Raw genomic sequence first — 23,744 nt, forward strand, 5'->3', positions numbered from 1 at the left:
ATCTCGTTTTTTACCCTGGCAGCAGTTCTTAGAAAGCAGGTATCACCTCTTCAAATATCACTTTCATTGTAAGGATGTGTTTAAAAAGTAAACTGAAGGGAACCTGATATCAATTATTGACCTTTCAGAATCAGATTCTTTACAAAAATGAGGCTTTGATAAGGAAGCAACAGTGCAGAGAAGGAAAAATACCACTCAAGTCAAACAGAAAGATAAAGTCCAAACCTAGGAGGTAAATTTTTCCGACTTCATAATTTTGGGTAAGGCTGACCCTATTTAAAGCCTTTCTTATGGTAGTTGCCAATCACAAGTTGCCAATTGACACCATGTAATGCACTGAAATGAATATACTTATTCTGATTAAGAGCTCTAAAATATCACTTATGGATTCTCCCCAGCTTTAGCTGAATGTTCTTCAGGGATTTATCAATCCCTGTTTTTCAGGTAGATCTGAAGTATCATGTCATCTCCTAATGCCTTTAACCACAGTTCCCTCTGCTATCTGCATATTGGGCTACATAAGACATGAGGTACTTCTACTCTTCTATTTATACTGAACAAATGACTGTTCTAGTATCTCTCTTCTGCCAATGTACTCTATAGTAACAGACCCAGAAGCTTCCTTTGGATTTCGAGGCTTGTATCTCTAGTTGTAGAAGGAAAGACTTGGTCTCTTAAGAAAGGCAATAGCTATTCAAGTGTCTAAATGCAGAGTGGTAGGTTAGAAGAAGAGGAAGTAGGGTCAGCATCAGAAAATGTACATAAAAGCTTGTTTCTAAAATCAGAACTCCTCACATTGTTTCATTCACAATGAAAGAATAGGTGGGTGCGCATACCAGCCCCCACTGCCCTTTCCTCTCCCCCAGAAATCCCAGATTTAGAGGTTCCACAGCCCATTTTCATGGTGCCTTTTCTTCTCCCCAAATGGCCTCAAACATTCCAAGTTGGACAAAGAATAGAACAATCTGTTTGGAGAATCAAATATCAGTGTGAATAAATGATAGAAAAGAAGACATAGGAGGCACAGGCAGACTTGTCCAAAAAGGAAGAGAGAGAAAGAGAACAGAACATTTACTAATAACCTATTTTGTGTCTGGAACTAGTGATAAATAAAGTGGGTGGTCAATGGCAAGGAAACTCCAATACTGGAACAGTAAAACTTGGCATCTCTCTCTTTAAAACAGTGTGTTAATATGGCATTTACGTGGTCTGTGTGCTCTACCATGCACACAATAATGATTATACATGTTTTAAGATGTCAGATTAATTCATTGTGAATTTTATGTGATAAGTACTATAAATTCTATAGATATTTATAGACAGTTATTTTCATAGTTTACTACTACTGAAATATCATGGTCTGAAACTTTTTAAAATCTGAAAACCTCTTAAATGTGTTCCTTAGTGACAGTGAAGCAAAGTATCATCACTGAACCTGAATATTGCAATGGACTCAAATAAATCACAACTGCATTGTCTCGTTTTGGTGTAAGTAAAGAAATTTTTAACATTGACTCTATTATGCCTTGAAAGACGATCCTCAAATTTTTGTTTAAGCCTAATATATCTAATTTATCTGCACCTCAGCTATCATATCTTATGGGGTTCTCATGAGGAATCTTTCCTTATTTATTATTTTTAAGGAACAAACAAAACCACAAGATAGCTCACTTATCCTGTGAGCACTTTTATTTTGCAAATGAGCTAAGCAGGACACTGATCTGAATGTCTGAGTTTGCTCCAGATTTTCCTGGATTTCTAGTCAGGTACTTGTAGAACAGGCTTTATGCAGGCTATTTGTTAAATTATTCTTTTCAATTTTTTCTTTTTTCTGAATTTATGAAAAATTCCCGTAAAAACAAAAAGTCACCAGATAGACTTGAATTGTTTTCTTGTGGATTACCCACCTAAAAGCTATTCATAACTTCCTTTTCCCTTGCATTCTAATTCTACAAAGATTGAAATATTAAAATGGTTTCTCATACTGTACACTTCCCTGCTGCTAGGGGAGAACACATGACCCACTTCTGAACAATGAGATATAAGTGGAAATCCCTGAGAGGAGATTCCAGAAAGGCTTTTAAAGAGGGTAAAACCTAGCTGACATGTGCCTCTGGACAACCTCAGATCTCATCCTTTTTCTTGAAAGGTGGATACCTAGGGGTGCATTAGACATCTTGCAACCATGAGGACAAAATCCCATGCTAAAGATGATAAAGGAGAAAGTCATATTCCTTCACTATAATATGGTAAGTGCTTTAAAAACTCAAAGGCACATTTAAAATATGGAAGGAGTTAAGTTTCTTTCATTCTGCATATTCATTACAATTAATATAGCTAACTTCACTGAGCAATTTCAACATTAAAATTATATTTAATCCTAAATATTGTATTTATACAAAGATAGCTTCCTGAACTCATCAAATGATCTGGCATATGAGTTTTTTAATGATGTTCTATTTTCTACCAAATTTGCAAAATATTCTAAATGATCAAATCCTACTCCCTGATGTGTTATGTTGTCTTGAAGAACACACTAATTTTCTTCCCTAGAGATATTAAATTTAGACTTTTGTAATTTAATGCCTGTAGACATTTGTTGCTGACATTTTCAACACCAGATGTAATTAGTAACCTAGAAATTCTTTCTTCAAAACTACCTATGACATATGTTAAGATCTAAAATAATGAGTCAAGATTAAAGTCTCACTAACCTTTGCTACGAAATATGAAAGCTGTCTAATCTAATATCTTTGCAAATATAATAAAGTAAACTGAAAATGCCAATAGCAATGGCAAGTTATGACCAATTCAAAGAAAAGCGAAAAATTTATCTGGACAAAACAATGTTTTTTCATGTAGTTATGTACTTCAGAACAAATTCTAAAACTGGGTATTTCATTCCTCTGAGGAGTTGCTTCAAATTGCTTGAGATGTAACTTAAAAGAAGCAACAGCCTCCAAAGAGAAAGGAAAGCTTCCTTAAAACCTTTATTTTGACCACATCATTACCATGCTTCAAATCTTCCACAGCTCCCCACTGCTTTCATAAATTCAAACTCTGTGGGTCAAACCATTCTTCCTTTCCTGTTTTAATTCTACTTTCTCACTCTAGATCAAAATTACCCTATTTCTTCCAAAAGAATTTCACACTGCCCAATTTTTATGTAAGGATGTTCAGAACAGTTACTACATGAAGAAATGGGAAACAATTTAAAAGTCAAAGGAATATCTTTAAACATACTACATAGTTGTCCATGAAAGATTTAGCAGCACTTTGACTGTTACCGGGTAATACTGGGGACATGCTTCTACCAAAAAAATTATTCATCATTGATCTGAAATTCAATTTTAACTGGGTGTCCTTTATTTTCTCTGGTAAGCCTACTCCAGTGTCATCTCTTTAGAGTCCTTCCCTATTATCACCAGATCTAAAGAGCCTCCTTTGTCATATCTCTATTTTCTTTATAGTATTATAGTTGTCAATCTCTGGAAATAGCTTTGTTCACTTTTTTGGCTTACTGGTTTATTGCTATGATCTATCTTTACCCTATAAAGTGTAGCTAACCTCCTCTCTCCTCTAATCCCCACACCACACCTGTATCCCATGCGCCACAGAATAGGGTCCTTTCTTGTCTGAATTATTTCCCCTGCATATAAAACAGTGCCTAGTACAAAGTAAGCACTCATAAAATATCTGTTGAATGAATGAATCTTCTGAATTCACATGCCTTCTAAGGTGTTTAGTAAAATTATTTCCTTCTAATTTCATAAATGAAACAACTTTAAAGTTCTGAAAAGAAAAGTAGTTGGACTATGCTTCCTATGCAGGTACTTCATGTGATTTATTACCAATGCTGTACTATAACAAGAACTGTTCATAACTATTTGCACATGACCAAAACTAACTCTAGGAACACAGAAATATTAATAAAAGCATACTTATAGAACTTTATACAGATGTAAAGTCACACAAATATTCATTTTACCGTCTTAATAGAACTCCTTTGTTTTTCTTCCCAAACGCCACTGCTCAACTCAAGAGTGCAATGAATAGTTGCCTCTCTGTCATAGGATCCAAAAATGAGTAACCTGCAATATAAAAATAAAACAGGGAGAATATTATACCTGCTATATACATGAAAATTTTTCTTTCTGATTATTATAACAAAAAGTAACACATTCCATTATTATAGGTTTAGCAAAAGAAAATAATTAAATCAAACATTTGGTACACCCTCTAGTGGAAAAGTGAAGTAAAGCCCAAATCAGATGAGATTCCAGGATATGCTAGTTTTCAGCTGCTAAATCAAACAAATACAAAGTATTATCTACTCATGAGGTAAAGAAATTGAGGAAATATTTATATGTAGTAGCAAGAGCTATAGATCTTTTAAAAACAGTGAATTTTAAAAAAAAGTTGCCGAGTGATATATCTAATTTACCATCTGTAAAAATTAAACACACAAAAGTATAATATAGCTACTTACGAACACACACACTTATTTCATCTGCTAACGTGATCTTAGTCAAATTATTTAACTTCTCTAAACCCATCAACCCATCTCTCCTCTAGGAAATGCTTGTCTCTATGAGTTGTGAGAATAAAAGAAGACAATGCACGCAAGGCATTTAGCATAGTGCTTAGCAAAGAGTCAGTGCCCAATAGGTGTTTATTATTTCTATTACTGTATTGAAAACAATTGTCAGGGAAAACAGGCATCATCTAATTTTACTGTTTAATATTTAGATCTAAAAAGGACAACTGAGGTCCAATCCTGAGATGACACAGTTTTTATTATTGAAGAAAAAGAAGGTTATCCATGTGTCCAACTTCTATATTATCTATCTTCAAAATCAGACTGTAAATCTGCCAATTTGTTTCAGGAGTAAACCTGAGAAGAACTTTAATAGAAATCAACATTTTGACGGTTACTCTAGTACTTTATCCCAACATGAAGATCATGAAGTAGGAGAGACATAATGAAAAAAAAAAAAGTAGATAAAACACATTAGGGAAATTTGAGAAAACTGTATTCTAAGATGTCAAGCAAATCCCATCCATATTACACAAACTGGCCTTACAAACTGAGAACTCTGAATAAATTCATGGCAAAAAAAAATCCCTAAATTTAAATAATTCTTAAAGAATCTTAAACGGAACTTTAAATTTAGTGCATAACCACCTATTACGAAAAAGAAGGCAGGCCAACTATATCAAGAGGATTCTTAATTATAATACTAAGTTTATAAAAACAAGAATTTACATTCTCTAAAGCTCTGCTGCCACCATCTGTTCAAAGAGTAAACTACCTAAGAGCCTTCACTATCAATGTAGCGAAAATTGCACCAGCTAGCGTTTCTAAATTCCAGATATTAATCTTTAGGATTCAAAAACAAGAAAGTAGAATTCTCAGAAATTCTACCATGAAATCATAAGTTATATTTTTCACACTACTTTAAAAATGTTTTTTAAAATTTAACAAAAATTAACTCAAAAGAGTTCTAAATATAAGAGCTAAAACTGTTAGGTAGATAGTGAGGGATGCCGGGTCTCCTAGGGAAGAAAGTGGGTGCTGTTGCCTTGGTGCAATTGCCCTCCCTGGGAAGAAGGATGAGGGTGGGCCCCAGGCCCCCATCTTGGTTCTGCCCCACCCTAATCCTCTCCCAAGAGACTGCCATACCTGGGGGAGGAGGAAATACCCTAGGAATCTGCCAATCACAAATAACTTAGTGTGCCAGCTGCAGAAGAACGCAGAGGACTCTCTGGCCCACAGGCCAAGCAGCATAGCTACCACAGACTCTGGAAACCGACCCACATGCCTAGTAATGCAACTCATAACTGTCCAAAGTGGTTCTATGGTGACATCTGAACCAGGAGGGAGGTCCCAATCCAGGCACTATAAGACAAGATGCAGATCACAACCAGTCCCTTTTGTGCCCTTCCTTTTGCTCTCCCTTTGCTGCAACAATGGGCCTGGTCATACGTGTCAAAGTGGCGTATGTATCATGCTCTGTAAATCTATATCTTGCTCTTGCCCTATAATCCTATCTTTCTCTCCTCAATAAACCTCGTTTTTGTGCTTGCCCTACTTTGGTGTGTCTGGTCATTCTTTGGCCATGAGTGCATCCAGACCCAACATTTCAGACTAAAGCCTGACATACCTTAGAAGAACACATAAGAACAAATCTTTTTTTTCCTACTGTTGCTTGTTTCTACCTTATAAACCCACAGTTCTGCCATTGCCCAGTGGGAGCTTTCTATTTTGTAGAATTCATGAATTGCAAATAAAAGCCAATTAGATTTATAAGTAAATTTATTGTAATTTTGTCTTTTGACAGTTCTGGTGACCATATGAAGGAGACTTCTGATGACCCAGAGACTCCTTGAGGAACACTGAAAAGGCGCCAATAACCCCCTTTCTTTTTGGGTATCCTCTGTTTTCCTCACAAAACCCTGAGAGTTCCTCTCAAGCTCTGTCTTCTTCTGCACTGAGTTCTCTGATCTCTTTGGTTTTGTGGTACCAATGGTTACCTGTGCTGCAAGAGGGCATATGACCTTTGGATTTGCGGTAGCTGATGTAACTGCCTCTATGACCCTATTATTATCCTCTCCCTTAACTACTTGACCCTTTGAGTTATTTCCCAGAAATGATGGGTTCCAACTCCTGGCCTCAAGTGATCCTCCCACATGGGCCTCCCAAAGTGCTGGGATTATAGGCCGAAACCACCATACTTGGCCTGAAATGATGGACTTTCTACCACACAAAAGGAGTTGAGATTCTAAAGGCCCCAGAGCAGAATTCCTGAAGCCAGGACTCACCATCCCCCTCTGGAATCCAGGAGGGGTACAATCCAGGAGGGGTATACTACCCCTCCTGGATTTGAGGCAGCTTCTCAGCTTCTGTAGTATTAAAAATTCCTTTCTTCCTTGGCAATCCTCATTGTCTCAGTAATTGGATCTTTGTGCAATGGGTAACTGTACCTAGACCAAATGCCCTTGCAGTTTCGCCAACACAATTTTAAAGGTAACTGTCAGTGGTTACAGTAAGTTATTACTGCAAGGGGCACAAACTCTGGCTTTTGGAATTTGCAGGTATGTGGGTTCTATCCTCTTCATTTCTTTTTCTTGTGCATTTAGGTAAGGGAGGCCTCAGGTGTCTGATTGGATAAGACAGAAACTGGGAAATCATTGACTAAGTTGGTCAAGGGAATCTCAGAGCCAAAGCCAAAACCTGACTGGTGGGCATGGGTTGTGCACTTAAGAGGTATTAAGAGTCAGCAGTCCCCAGCCTTTTTAGCAACAAGCACTGGTTTCATGGAAGACAATTTTTCCACAGACTGGGGGGTGGGGGAGGGAGGGGCGGGTGGCAGAGCTGAGGCAGTGATGCCAGCCATGGGGAACAGCTGTAAATGTGTAAATACAGATGAAGCTTGAAGCTTCACTTGCTTGCCTCCTGCTGCACACGCCTCCCCCGACCCTTCCTAACTTTCATTGAAGACAATTATCCCACGGACTGGGGGTTGGGCTACAGATTAGAGTGACTCACCACCAAGAAATAAAGACTATCATGAGAGGATAAGCTGGTCAGGGAATGGGCTAGTTGACATTAGGTTGCCCACCAACTGTAAGAAAAATGTCTGTGAGGTACACCGTAAAAGCATTACAGGACCCAGACCTGTGGCATCTCCCTCTTAGGCTTTTACATTGGCTTTGAGAGACTGAATGTAAAAATGGGATCATTAATTTCTAAAGAACTGAGTAGTTTGTCTTCTGGCTACGCCTGCTTTTTACTTATATAAGTATTGGGCCTGGAAGCTGCAATACACTTACAAAAGTGGAAAAATCTTATTAAAGATAATTTAGAATTATAATGGCCATATGAAGACCCTTTCAGATGTACAAGACCATCCAACTAAGCATGAACTAAAATAAAAGCTTAAGGCTTCCCCCCCACCAACCAGCTGGCTGAATAGACCCCTGCCTGGCTAAAAGGATACCCTAAAACCAAATCGCCTGCCAACAGGAGGGAGGTTAGACATGCCCCATCATGCCCCCCTCCCTTCTTAGAGATGTCTTTTGTAACTCATTAACAGGCCTAAGGCGACTCAAGACAAACCTGCAGGTCCTCAATTTACACAACAAACATGTCAGCTGGCCTGTCTCCGATTAACAGACCTCCTTATCTTAAAACATTCTAAGACAAAGCTTCATGTCTTCAACCAACTACAAGTCAAAGAATCTTTAAACCCACCTATAACCTGTAAGCCCCCACTTCGAGATGGTCGTCTCTTTCGGGCCAAACTAATGTATGCCTTCCACGTATTGATTTACGATTTAACCTGTAATCCCTGTATCCCTGAAATGTATAAAACCAAATTGTAACCCAACGAGAGCGAGTCCACTTGGTCAAGGCTTCTTGGGCATGGCTCTGGGTGGTCATGGTTCTCAAATTTGGCTCAGAATAAACCTCTTTATTTTACAGAGTTTGGCTTGTTTTCTGTTAACAGAAATAAATTGAATCCCAAGCCTCTGATTAGGCAGAAAGAATGTTTTTTTTTTTTTAGAGACAGGGTCTTGCTCTGTCACCCAGGCTGGAGTACAGTGGTTCACAGTTCACTGTAACCTGGAACTACAGGCCTCAAGCAAGCCTCCCACAGTGCTGGGATTACAGGCCTGAGCCACCATGCCTGGCCAGGATTCTCATTTTAATTGGCATTCAGAAGCCTCAAAGAGACAACAGGATTCAAAAATAGCTTTTTATAAAAGATTCATTGCAAAAAGCTAATGAAAAGCTAAAAATGTATGATATCCCTCATATCGAGATGCCTGTCAGGAACCTAAGCATGGAAATAAAGGAAAAATCTTGAGTCACTTCAGGGGAAATTCCAAGTATCTAGCTAGTCTTGAAAAGTAAATGAACAACATGATAAACAATAAGAAGGTAATAATAGTCTCCTCCCATGCAAGCCAGAGTCACAAGGTGTTTTAGGTTTCCTATAGAAACTAAAAGATAACATCTTAACATATGTTCTTAAGTTGTTTTTCAGAAACACCCACCAGATGGAAAATGCTATTATATAGACCTCAGATAAGGGTGAACTGAGGACTGAACTCTGATGCCTTTCTTTTTTTTTTTTTTGAGACAGAGTCTCACTCTGTTGCCCAGGCTAGAGTGAGTGCCGTGGCGTCAGCCTAGCTCACAGCAACCTCAAACTCCTGGGCTCAAGGGATCCTCCTGTCTCAGCCTCCTGAGTAGCTGGGACTACAGGCATGCACCACCATGCCCGGCTAATTTTTTCTATATATATTTTTAGCTGTCCATATGATTTCTTTCTATTTTTAGTAGAGGTGGGGTCTCGCTCTTGCTCAGGCTGGTCTCGAACTCCTGAGCTCAAACGATCTGCCCACCTCGGCCTCCCAGAGTGCTAGGATTACAGGTGTGAGCCACCGTGCCCGGCCTGATGCCTTTCTTTGTTCTAAATTTCTTCCTGAGGGGCCTGGAGAGAGTCACATCCACAGTTGAAATTCCAAACTTTAACATTCCTTTCTGCTGACCCAAGTTTTAGACAAGGCCTTGTTTCCTTAAACAACTGCTAATCAAAGAATCGCTCAACCTACCTATGACCTGTAAGCTGCCGCTTTAAGATATCCTGCCTTTTTGTGCCAAAACCAATGTATAACCACCTCCACGTATTGATTTATGATTTTGCCTGGAACTTCTGCTTTCCTGAAATGTACCCCTGCCTTTAAAAACCCTTGATTGTAAACCACTGGGGAGTTCAGGTCTTTAGCTGCCCGTTATCCTTGCTTGGCACCATGCAGTAAGTGCCTTTTCCTCTCACTGCAAATCTCTGCATCAGTGTTTGGCTTTACTGTGCTGGATGAGTGGACCCTAGTTTGGTTCAGTAACAATAACAGTGATGCTAAAACAGATATGACTACTACTGCTCCGTGTGCTATCCTACTTTGCCTGAATATTCAGGCTACTAAGTGTCTGAATTGCCTTTCTTCTCTGAAAAAGCAGTTCAACAGTTTTCTTACAAGATAAAACCACCTGAAAATTCAGGAGATAATCCTTGCAAGACTTATACTTCCTGGACAAAAGCAGGGCTATAATAGAGAACTTCCTAAACCTAGGGAAGACCCTCAAAAGTTTTCTGTGGAATTCAGTGTCTTAATTGGAACCTATGACCCTGGTATTATTGACCTCTACCCAATTACACTTGTTGCTGGGGTCCTGGGAAGCCCAGAAATGTATATAAGGAGCAGAATGGTATTCTTCTGAGAATATTAGTGACCCAACAAGTCCTACCTGGTCCACTTAGTGGCCAGGCAAAGCCTGAATAATCACAAATGACCTTTTGAAAACCATTCCTAAAATATTTCCCACTTGAACTAACTAGTCTGTTCTCTAGACCAGCATGCAAAAACAAACAAAGAAAAAACAAAAAACAAAGATGAGGCTGTCACTGTCACTGTCACTGTCCATTCTAGCTTCCCCTGAATTGATGCGGGCTCATAAAAAGACAAAACATAGGATGAAAGGCTATAGGACTGAGTTGAACTAGTAATCATAGCAGCAGATTTTAAGAGGACCTTAAAGAACAAAATAAGAAACAAAAGACTTTCAAATTAATGGCCTTGCAATTACAGGAGCTCTATAGCAACCAACAACCAGGAACGACCATTGGGGCTACCCCAGGGTGCTCCTGCAATAAGGGAACCCTACCTCAGCAGTTTCCAAAGAACTGCTGCCACTTGTGATACAACCAGGACACTGGAAAAGGGGCTTCCTCCAAAGATTTCTTGCGAAGCCCTTAAAGACAGGCTTCTGAATTTTCTCCTAGGCTCATCTATGTACTTCCTTGTAAAATCCTGTAGTGAATTCCTATGATTCCTCCTCTGTGTCTCACTTAACTGACACACAGGAACCTGCTTATTCTTCAACGAGATTAATGACAAGTACTCCCAAATACAGGTTTCTGGTAACTTTAAGATTATACCATTGGACTGGGAAAGAATTTACAGAACTCTAATGAAGAAACTGATAGCTTCATGAAACTGCTAACCAAGATCAAGCAGAACAGGGATTAAATGGGACCGAGTAAACCGATGAGAATAATTTGTTATGACTTTTTATTTGAAACATTGCTGGTTCTTTAATGTTTTATTTTCCAGATTTAAGGAAACTTTCTTTTTCCTTTTAAGCTATCTATAAGCTTACAGCAACTTGGTGAAGTTTATTTTTGTGAACAAAAATTGAAACATTAATTTTTTTCCCCTACCTGATCCCACCAGAATTTGGAAATTATTAGTGGACATTCTATATTTTCATGGCAATATAGTCATTTGTATAAGTTCACTAAGACTCTGCTCTTCTTGTAAAAGGGCACAGCTGGAAACACTGATTATATTACCAAAGTTTTGACCAGAAGGTCGTATTTTCAAATATGACCAGACAACTTTAAGGGACTAAAGTTAACTTTATAGAGCCAACAATATCCCCCATCCCTAAAAAACTGGCTTGGTACCTTGAATACACAGTTCACATACTTGTCTTATGCGTGAGTAAAGAATGTCACTTCCCGACAGGCCCCGGAAACTTAGGATATTTTGGGAACTTCAAAAAGAGAGAATTCATCCAGATCTATTAGGTCCTACAAGTGAAGTATGATGGTGAGTCCTTGGCTTGGTTTCCTTAGCCTCAAGAGGCTTTGAAAAGTTGAATCTGAGATTCCTTATCAGAAGTTCCAACAAAGCAAATTTTAAAAAAAGCCTATGTGGTCAATCATTATTCTTGCTGTATGTATGTAAATAATCAGGCCAAGTTTGATGACGCTAAACTTATTTTGCAAACAAATTAGTTCTACTTTGACTATCTTTGGTATAAATAGGGGTGACTACAGAGAGAAAAATTATATTTCAAAAGAAAAACCATAGTATACCTGTTATTAGATTGTGGCCCTACTGATTGTTTCCAAGTTTTTATTATCTACCTGTAGACTAAACTGGATACTGAATTCTTTCAGTTTCCTCCGATAGTTGGCTATAAGTCTCTAAGAACAAGAACTGCTCTGTTCTTCAAGCCCTCTAAGCTAAAGCTGGACAACTTGACGTAAATTTCAAGGGACAAGTCTGATGTGTGGGCCACACAGAGAGTTCACCAAACCACCTGATGCCATAATGAGAGACACTCAAACTGCAAACCAGGAGAAGTTGTTGACAACTTTATGTTGTGGACAGCTTTTTCCAAGATGTTGGAACAAGACTCCCTATCATAATAAAATGCTTGCTTCTCTTAATTTTTCCTTGCTTATGCCTACACCTCTTTCACTTGGCAGGATAATGTAATTAAAATGTCACAATAAATAGTTCCTGTGGGTAACCAGACAGAGTGTTGGATCTGTCATGTCAAACCCAAATCTTTACATGACCTAAGAGATTGTTAGTCCACTTAGTGGATAACTTTAGCAACATCCCTAATATAACTGTTTGTTCAAATTGTACTAGTGGGTAAATGGGCAAGATGGCTGACCAGAGACACCAGCTGCCAGAGCATCTCAGTAAGAAGGAGAAGTTTTAGATGAAAGAGAAAAAACAAATGGACAAACATATATTGGATGTGGGTCTGAAGGAAGGTTGCCAGAGCCTTCAGGAGACTCCATAGAAAGCAGCTGTAGTACAGAACAAGAAGGAGCAAGTCATCAGCAAAGATCAACCCCTGAGAAGCTTAGAGTCCAGCAAGAAGGGTAGGTGGAATGGTTCGTTTTCCCTCCTTTGCATCTCTGACAGTTGGTGGATTCCCGAGCTGCTGGAGAGACTTTCTGCCCACATGAACTGCACAGAGGGTCCTGGAGCCAGTGAGCTGGGAACTTTTTGTGGAAAGGGCACCAGCTCCTAGCCCCGCTGGGGCACTTCCTGCCCCCACAGACCTGAGCAGGTGCCATATTGCTTTGCCACTCACCATGCACCTTTGTCTTTCCCAGGGGGCTTCAACTCCTCAGGTTTCATCCTGCTCCTTCTCACACAAACATTTCCCAACTACGGCCCAGACTGCAGGAGCCACAGGGATCCAGTGGATCCCAAGTGATCTGCATGACTGAAGAGCCCAGACATTCTGGGCAGACTGCCTCCCTGAGAGAAGACTGGAGATGACCAGAGTGCTAGCATTCCTCCATACAGATTCTTTTTCCTCCCCTTCTCCTCTCTTACTTGTGGCTGCTGAGAGAGACAATTGAGCCTTCCACAGAGAGTGGGGCTCAGGCCCTTCCTCTAGGGATCCTGCAGCAGACAGAAGGATGCTCAGACTGTAAGCTCCCTGCTTGCCAGCCCTTCCTGGTGCTGCTTGCCTGGTGGCTCCATTAGAGCAGAGTATGCATGCCCCAAGGTGGAGAGACATCGATCCTGCTCAGGCAACCCTTGGGTGACTTGGGACCAGCACGCTTCTCCCTGACATACTCTGGAATTGATCTTCTTGGTCTCAGGAGGCAAGGGAGCCCACACAGGCACATCTGGGAGGAAAGCGCAGTGTGGGTCCTAGCTGCGGCATGCTCGCGGGGCACCCCCTTCCCCTGTGGGAAGGCTACACGATCAGCTCAGGCTGGGATCTTGGGTGGGGAACCTCCTGGCCCACAGCACAGTGGTGGGAGAGCTTGGCTGGCTTGAGCTCCTGGGAGACACTGGGGTAAGACTATGTAGCAGAGGAGCGGGGAGAGGAGCAAGGCCCACCTCAGACTGCCACTTTGTGAATCTCAGATGGACCTGCTTTTACAGACTTTCTGGTTGGGTGGGGCCACTTCAGCCCCTCCCCAGTGGCTCTGCCCAGAAGCTGGGAGCAGACCTTTGACCTCTACCAAAATAGCTATCTCTCCAGCTTTTGTGGAGCCTGAGGGCAAGCTCACCCAACCCAGCCCTGTCCAGCTCCACTCCCCCACCTGCCTCTGCCTAGAATTTCCAGGGCCTACCCATCACCTGGGGCATTCGAGTGCTTCTCCTAAGGGACTAGAGCTGGTCACAGGACCCAAAAACACTGCAGCTTATTCCTCCTGGCAAGCGCCTTCTACCAACAGGGAGATCAATTTGCACGCCCTTTGCAGCATTTACTGATTCAATTTTACAGGGTGTGTGGGGGTCCAAGGAGTGGCCATTTGGAGGAATGCCTAATCCTCCCCATAGAAAAACTGAGCTACTGGATAGGGGTGGAAAGAACTCCGCCCAGGGCCTTGCCATACAAGTGTTTAGCCCCCTCCCCCACGAATAGCCTTACTGGTTTAGTGAGTTTATCCTGCCCCTCCTACCAGCGGCTCCCCCTAGTGGCCGGAAAAGCAACTTCCGAGCCCTGCCAAGGCCTTGCAAAAAGCCTTTCAGGCTACCATGACCTAGCTACAAACTGCCTTGCTCCTCCCCCTACCTCAGAGGTGCTGGAGATCAAGAAACCCCCTGGGAGCTACAGGGTCCCTTCTAAAGCTTGGGGCACTCAAGTACTCCACCTAGGGGATCAGAGTCTACCACAGACACAAAAGAACATCTTGGCAGCTGACTCTGTCACACAAACATCAACCAATGACCAGGAGAACAATAATATAGTCATCATAGCATCTTCCAACTCAAGCAAACAGGGTGTGGCTGATTCACACTCACAAGTACTACCCACCATCACCGAGAGTAAGCAGGGGACCTAACTCACAACACACTGTTGGGAAGAGGTAAAGAGAGCAGGTCAGAGTAACCTGAGAAGTATACCAAACCTGCTAGAACACCCCATAGGCAACTCAGGACCGGCACTCCTCTCCCTGGCATGCTCAAGGATTGATCTTTGGGGACCTGGAGACAGGCCCATAAACCAGGTCTAGCACTCCCAGGTCTCAACTGAGAGGCAAAATGAGAAGAAATCAGCAAAAGAACCCTGGAAAAATGAAAAGTCAGAGCAAATGGACACCCCAAAAAGAAAACAATAACTCCTTACCAATGGATACCAACCAAAATGAAAAGATTGAAATGACAGATGAAGAATTCTGAATATGGATTATAAGGAAGCTCAATGAAATACAAGAGAAAATAGAAACCCAACACAAAGAAACCACAAAAACAATGCAGGAAATGAATAAAAAATTGACTAAGGAAATAGAATTACTAAAAAAAAAAATCAAACAGAACTTCTTAAAATACAAAATTCATTCAAAGAAATACAAAACAGTGGAAAGCCTTAAGAATAGGCTAGATCAGGCAGAAGAAAGAATCTCAGAGCTTAAGACAACATTTTTCAGTTAAACAAGTCAGTCAAAGAGAAAGAACCAAGAAACAAGAGGAACGAACAAAACCAACAAGAAATATGGTATTATTTAAAGAGGCCTACACAAGAAGAAACAAGAAAACTACACAAGGGTTGAAAAAACTATTTCAGGGAATAATTGAGGAAAACTTCCCTGGCCTTGCTAGAAATCTAGATATTCAGGTACAAGAAGCTCAAAGGATCCCTGGGAGATTCATGATGAAGAGTCGATCAGCATGACACATCGTATCAGACTGGCCAAAGTAAACATGAAAGAGGCACTCCTATGAGCTGTAAGGTGAAAGCAGCAGGTAACTTGCAAAGGAAAAACCATCAGACTAACTTCAGACTTCTCAACTGAGACCTTATAAGCCAGAATAGAATGGGGCTCCATTCTCAGGCTTCTCAAACAGAATAATGGCCAGCCTACAATTCTGTATCCTGTAAAACTAAGTTTCTTATATGAGGGAGAAATAAAGACTTTCTCAGACAAGCAAACACTGAGGGAATTTATCAAGACCAGACCTCAGAACTGCATTTTACCCAGATCAGCACAATAGACACCCACCAGTGTAAAATCATCCAAAAGCTAAAGGTCAGAGCCTGGATACCACAATGGCTCAAGAGGTAAAACAAAGTAATAAATTTCTACTCAACAGGATGAACAGAAAACCACCCCATTTATCAATTCTTTCAATAAATGTGATTGGCTTGAACTCCCCATCAAGAGACATAGGCTGGCTGAATGGATAAAAAAAATACAAGCCAAGTTTTATCTGCTGTCTCTAAGAAACACATCTAATCCACAAGGACTCATTCAGACTCTAAGTGAAGGGATGGAAAACAATATTCCATGCAAATGGAAACCAAAAGAAAGCTGGTATAGCCATTTTCATGTCAGATAACATAGACTTCAAATCAGCAAAAGCAAAGAAAGACAAAGATGGTCATTATATAATGGTGAAGGGAAAATTTCAAGAAGAAGACATAACAATCCTAAATATTTATGCACCTAGATTCATAAAGCAACCCCTATTTGATTTAAACAAAATGATAAACAGCAGCACTGTAATGGCCAGGGACTTTAACATCCCACTGACAGAATGGGACAGATCCTCCAAGCAAAAACTAAGCAATGAAACAATGGATTTAAACGGAACTCAAGAACAAATGGGCCTCACAGACATTTACGGTACATTCTACCCCCAAACCACTGAATATATGTTCTTTTTATCAGCTCATGGAATATTCTCTAAGACTCATCACATCCTAAGCCACAAGACATGTTTCAACAAATTTTAAAAAGTAGAAATTATACCATGTACCTTCTCAGACCACAGTGAAATAAAATGAAAAATCAATTTTAATAAAACACTCAACTCTACACAAAGTCATGGAAGTTAAACAACCTGCTGAATAGTTATTTGGTCAAGGAGGAAATTAAGATGGAAATCAAAAGATTCCTTGAACTAAATGACAAAGGGGACATAGGTTATCAAAATATGTGGGATTCAGCAAAATCAGTCATAAGAGGAACATTTTGATGTAACCATAAATGCCTACATCAAAAAGACAGAAAGATCACAAATCAACAATCTAATGAATTGTGTGAAGGAACTGAAAAAGAAAGAGCAAAGCAATCCCAAACCTAGCAGAAGAAAAGAAATAATCAAGGTCAGAGGAGAGCTAAATAAAATTGATAACAAAAGAATTACATAGGAGATTAATGAAACAAAAAGTTGGTTCTTTGAAAAAGTGAACAAATCAACAGGCCTCTTGTTAGAGTAACCAGAAACAGAAAAGGATCCTAATATGCTCAATCAGAAATGAAAAGGGAGCTATTACAACTGATACCACAGAAATACAAAATGTCACATCTAAATACTATAAAAATCTCTATGCACATAAACTTGAAAATGTTGAGGAAATAGAGGAATTCTTGGAAACACACAACCTCCCTAGGCTTGACCAGGAAGAAACACAACTCCCGAATAGACCAATATCAAGTAATGAAATTGAAGCAGCAATAAAAACTCTCCCAACAAAAAAGAGTCCCAGACCAGATGGTTTCACAGCCAAATTTTACCAGACCTACAAAGAATTGGTACCTATACTGCAGATAGTATTTCATAACATAGAGAAGGAAGGAATCCTCCCCAGCTTATTCCATGAAGCCAATATCACCCTGATACCAAAGCCAGGAAAGGACACAACAAAAAAAGAAGACTACAGACCAATATCCCTTATGAATATAGATACGAAAATTCTCAAAATCTTAGCAAACTGAATTCAGTTGTACACCAAAAAAAAAATAAATAAAAAAAATAATCCCACTCTGGGATGAAGTAAGCTTTATCCCAGAGATGCAAGGATGGTTCAACATTACGCAAACCTATAAATGTGATTCACCACAAAAACAGAAGCAAAAACAAAGATCATATGACCCTTTCAATAGACATAGAAAAAGCATTTGACTAAATTCAGCACCATTTTATAAGAACTCTTAAACAAAATAGGCACAGACGGAACATACCTCAATGGTATAAAAGCCATATATGACAAACCCACAGCTAAATCATACTGAATGGGAAAAACTGAAAGCATTCCCGCTTAGAAGTGGAACCTGACAAGGTTGCCCACTGTCACCATTTCTGTTCAATGTAGTGCTGGAAGTCCTACCTAGAGCAATCAGGCAAGAGAAGGAAATCAAGGGTATCTAAATGGGGAAAGAAGTGGTCAAACTGTCACTCTTTGCTGATTATATGATCTTTTATCTAGAAAACACCAAAGATTCTGCCAAGAGACTCCTGGAATTGATAAATAAATTCAGCAAAGTCTCAGGTACACAAATCAGTAGCATTCCTATACACCATCAACAGTCAAGTTGAGAATCAAATCAAAGACTCAATACCTTTCACAACAGCAACAAAGAAAATAAAATACTTAGGAATATATTTAACCAAGGAGAGGAAAGACCTTTACAGGGAGAATTATGAAACACTGAGGAAGGAAATCACAAAGGATGTAAACAAATGGAAAAATATATCATATTCATGGATCGGCAGAATCAACACTGTTAAAATGTCTATACTACCCAAAGTGATTTACAGATTCAATGCAATCCCCATTAAAATACCAACATCATTTTTTGCAAATCTAGAAAAAATAATTCTACACTTCTCATGGAACCAGAAAAGATCCCAAATAGCCAAAGAAATCTTAAGCAAACAGAACAAATCAGGAGGCATCACTTTACCAGACTTCAAGCTATATTACAAGGCTACAGTAACCAAAACAGCATGGTATTGGCACAAGAATAAATACATAGACCAATGGATCAGAACAGAGAACCCAGATATAAAACCATCCTTATATTGCCATCTGATCTTTGACAAAGCAGACAAGAACATACAATGGGGAAAAGAATCCATATTCAATAAGTGGTGCTGGAAAAATTGGATAGCCACATGTAGAAGACTGAAACAGGATCCACACCTCTCATTACTCACAAAAATTAATTCATAGTGGGTTACAGACTTAAACCTAAGGCATGAAACTATAAGAATTTTAGAAGAGGCTAGAAAAACTATTACAGACATCAGCGTAGGCAAAGAATTTATGAAGAAGACCCCAAAGGTAATCACAGCAACAACAAAAATAAATAAATGGGATCTGATTAAATTAAAAAGCTTCTCTGCAGCCAAAGAAACAATCAATTGAGCAAATAGATAACTTATAGAATGGGAGAAAATATTTGCATGCTATACATCTGATAAATTTAAAACTTACAAATTGTTTGTCTCTGGAATTTCCCATTTAATATTTTCAGATCACGACTGACTAGGGTAACTAAAACCATGGAAAGTGAAAATATGGATAAGAAGGGGCTAGTGTATATACAAAGAGAACAATACACTTAACAGGTGTAGTGATTATATCACTGTCAGACAAAACAAATACCACGACCAGGAATATTATGAGACAAAGCAGAATCCTTCATGATGATAAAAAAACAGTCAATATATCAAAAAGAAATATGCACCAAATAATCAAACTGCATGAATCAGACAAATTCACAGTCATGGTTGAAGATTTCAACATATTTCATTCAGTAACTGCAGAACAAGCCCCCCCCCATCAGTAAATATACTGATCTAAATGACAACACAGGCAGTCCTCACCTTGTATTAACTGAAACTTGTGCATAACAGAATTGTGTCCCAGCTCTGCACTGTTCTGATACACACAATTTTAGTGAACATAGGGCCATGCAAAGTGAGACTATGTATCTTTTTGTATAGTTTTGGATTTTAGGAAGCATATTAATGCTCTACATATTCAAAACCAAAAATCAATAAGGCTGAAAAGGCGAGAGACTGAAACTGAAAGCAACCTGAAACAAATGTTCAAATGAACAACATAATCACAGCAAAGGGGAAAATGAATCTAACTGATTTATGAACATAGTATTTGACCATATGCCCGCAATCTTGGGTAGGGTTGAGGAGAATTACAAATGAATCTTGAACTCTTTGTAGTAAATGTTTTTTGTACTTTTATGCACAAAGCAATTGAGATGTATAACAAGATTGAGCAAATGAGTAAGAGCACTGATGTTGTTTGAGAGCCATGAAATACAAAAAGGGGGAAGAACAAAGGCAAGGAACAACCCCATAAGGATGGACTAGAATTGAAGGTAAAGGTTCAGTATCTCTTATCCAAAATGCTTGGGACCAGAAGTGTTTACAATTTTCGATTTTTTTCAGAGAATATTTCCTTATACATAATGAGATATCTGGGGGATGAGACCCAAGTATAAACATGAAATTCATTTGTTTCATATATGCCTTACAGCCTTGAGGTAATTTTATACAATTTTTGTTTTTGTTTTTGTTTTTTTTGAGACAGAGTTTTGCTCTGTTGCCCGGGCTAGAGTGAGTGCCGTGGCATCAGCCTAGCTCACAGCAACCTCAAACTCCTGAGCTCAAGCAATCTTACTGCCTCAGCCTCCCGAGTAGCTGGGACTATAGGCATGCGCCACCATGCCCGGCTAATTTTTTTTTTCTACATATATTTTTAGTTGGCCAGATAATTTCTTTCTATTTTTAGTAGAGACAGGGTCTCGCTCTTGCTCAGGCTGGTCTCGAACTCCTGAGCTCCAGCGATCCGCCTGCCTCGGCCTCCCAGAGTGCTAGGATTACAGGCGTGAGCCACCGCGCCCGGCCTATACAATATTTTTGATAGTTTTGTGCATGAAACAAAGTTTGTGTATGCTGAACCATCAGAAAACAAATGTGTCAAGTGTGGAATTTTCCACTTGTGTCATGTCAGCACTCAGGTTTTGGAGTTTGGAGCATTTTGGATTTTGGAATTTCAGATTAGGGATGTTCAAGCTGTATCTCATGAACTTATGATTAATTATGTATGTATAAGTGTATATAAATGTATATATGTATAAATATATATACATAAATGTATTTTCTTACTCTGTCTGCTGTAGGGGGTCTATGAACATATAAAGTAGCAATAAACACACCCAACACCCAGATCTTGGTTCCTCATACCATTCACTACTAAAAAGAACCAGGGCTGTTTGGAAAAATTGCTGATTCTAGGACTACGGCAGAGAAGATACAAGATAAACCCAGAACAGCTTGTTATAACAGAAAGTAATGAAGTACCCCCCCCCCAAAAAAAAAAAAACAAAAAAAAAAACGATGGGTCATGTCACATGCACACAGGGGCCAGCTTGAGGGAGTTCCTACTGGCCAAATCTAGGACAATTTAGGCACTAAAATAATTAAAGACAATGAGGAATAATAAACACTGAGAAATATAAGAATTCTTGAGTCCATGCTGACAATAAATAAATGGGGAAGAAGAAAAGACTTGGTAATAAAGTGTTGACTGCTGAGATTCTCTGTAATTGTGCTATATTTAACATTTAAACTTTTTTTAAAAAGATGTAATTTTGGAAGCCAGTGAAACAAAATAACACCCTAAAAGCTGTTGAGAAAATATAGGCTTTAGAACAGCATGAGTGTGACTCAGTGAAGAACTGACCTTAATTAGAATCTCCTTCTCCCTATAATGAGTACAGGCTATCCTAAATACACTGCTTTGGAGCACAGTACTCTCACACAACAAAACTTTATAGCCCTCGCCTTCACTGATCATAATCTTACTTTGTTTTTTTAAATGTAAGTGGTTGATAAAATCAGCTCCCAAAGATGTTTCCACTATATCAGTGGGGTTTTTGGCACCAGGAACTGGTTTTATGGAAGACAATTTTTCCATGGACACGGGGGAGCATGTGGTGGGGGGTAGGGGGGACGGTGATCTTAGGATGATTCAAGCACATTACTTTTGTTATACAGTCAAACCTCTCTGCTAATGATAATCTGTATTTGCAGCTGCTGCCTGGTGCTAGCATTACCACCTCAGCTCCACCTCAGATCATCAGGCATTAAGTTCTCATAAGGAGCATGCAACTAAATCCCTCGAATGTGCAATTTACGGTAGGGTTCATGCTCCTATGAGAATCTAATGCCGCTGCCGATTTGACAGCAGGCAGAGCTGAGGCGGTGATGCGCGTGATGGGGAGCAGCTGTAAACACAGATGAAGCTTCACTTGCTTGACTGACCCTCACCTCCTGCTGTGCAGCCTGGTTCCTAACAGGCCATGGACCAGTATTGGTCCACAGCCCAGGGGTTGAGGACCATAGCACTACATCATTTGATGTCCTTTACTTAAATATCTGTGAAAACTTCCACTTAGAATTTGGTGCCAGAATTTTTTCTCCTGAAGTAGAAAAACATGCACAGAAAATAGTTTCAGAAAAAAAGAGCTAAGTGTATGTGAGGTGATACGTATGTTAATTAGTTTGATTTAGCCATTCCACAATATATACACATTTCAAAACATCCTGTTGTATACAATATACACATTTTATGTCAATTAAAAAATTAATTTTAAAAATAAAAATTAAATTTTTAAAAATAAATATAAGAGCTAAGTAATCTATCAAGTTTCCCTTGTAGCCTTGGTTGCCAGAAAACTGATCTTCTCTACTCTATATGGTTGTTATTGATCTAAGTCCTCTTTTATTTGACATATACATAAGAGTATATGCTTTCTTTGCACAATACCTCTAATCCTTTAAGATAGAGGATGGACAATAAGTTATAAATTAAAAATAATAACCTTAACAATATGATTGCAACACTACTGTGAAACAATCTCTTAATGGCAGTACTACAAATATGGCAATTGAATTCATCTGTGGTTAAAACAATTAGCTTTTGTCAACTCAAAAAAACATGCAACTGTTCAGAATGACTGCTTTTTAAAAAAAGACTTGATAAAAGAAAAGTGTTAGAATCAATTTTTACAAGTAAAATTGCCTTTCCATCCCCAAGCTACTGCTTAGGAAATTCAAAACTATATTTCAGATAATTAGAAAAGAACTTTCCTCTATAGTGAGAGACTTATTTAAATTAATAAAATTCAAATTCCGATTCTCACAATCAAATGGGTAAAAAAGAACATAGCTTTGTTTGAAGATTTTTTCCTTGATAAATACTGTAACGATTATACTAAGATATAATAACAGAAGCTACAACTACAGGCTTATTATGTGGTGGACACTGTGGTTTAGTTGCCTATCTCTGATCACAATTATCAGCAAGGGAGCACCCTTGCCCATCTTACAGATGTGAAACTTGCCTAATGTCGCAATATAAGGGCACATGGCTAGGATGTGAATTCAGTGCTTTCTATAGTTATTTCCACTTCATATAAAATGATAGATACTATTTGGTTCTTCCTCCAAAAAAGGGCACTGTTATTTGTACTTCCGTTTTCTCTAGTGTTTCTTTCTGCTTCAGAGATTACAATAAACCACAAAAGTTGAATTTATATTCAAAACAAGGATAAAAATTGAAATAAAAATGCTTAGGTTACAGTAATATCTCCTCGTTAGTTTGAATCCTATAAACTTGGAATCTACCTGAACTGAGGGTTCTATTTTTATACTAAGAAAAAGTTTACAAGAAAAACAAAAATGTAAGTAAGATTTTAATGGAAAGAATGTTCAGACTTCAATATGAAGATAAAAAAGCAGAATGAATTGAGAACAACTTATTCTCTCCTTCATAAACACTTTTAAATAATCCTTAAACTATAGGAACAATAACAGCACCACAACACTGAGTAACTTTTACGTGTTCAGGTTTATAAAGATAGTGCCTGGAAATCTCTTTTGGTAGTGTACCTGTTCCAAAGATTAATTTATCACCTGGAGAAAGGTGCTGGCTATATAACCAAGCATACAGGACTAACTTAAGAACAAACGGATAAAAGGGACTATTTTTCAGGCTTTCCCCCCTTCAACTCAATTATACACTCTCTAAAATACTGCTTCTTAATTTTTAATCAGGTGATACAGTCACAAAAATCAAACATTATAAA

The 23,744-nt window shown here is 38.9% G+C and overlaps 1 protein-coding gene across 1 annotated transcript in view; it reads right to left on the minus strand.

Moving 5' to 3' along the window:
* PDZD8 (PDZ domain containing 8) overlaps positions 1 to 23,744 on the minus strand; it is a 76,466-nt gene that overhangs the window by 24,446 nt on the left and 28,276 nt on the right. Inside the window, exon 3 of the mRNA XM_069460126.1 lies at positions 3,989 to 4,091. Coding sequence (XP_069316227.1) covers positions 3,989 to 4,091 — 103 coding nt within the window. The remainder of the gene's footprint in view (positions 1 to 3,988; positions 4,092 to 23,744) is intronic.

Source organism: Eulemur rufifrons, chromosome 28 (genome assembly GCF_041146395.1).
Source record: "Eulemur rufifrons isolate Redbay chromosome 28, OSU_ERuf_1, whole genome shotgun sequence".
Classification (NCBI taxonomy): domain Eukaryota; kingdom Metazoa; phylum Chordata; class Mammalia; order Primates; family Lemuridae; genus Eulemur; species Eulemur rufifrons.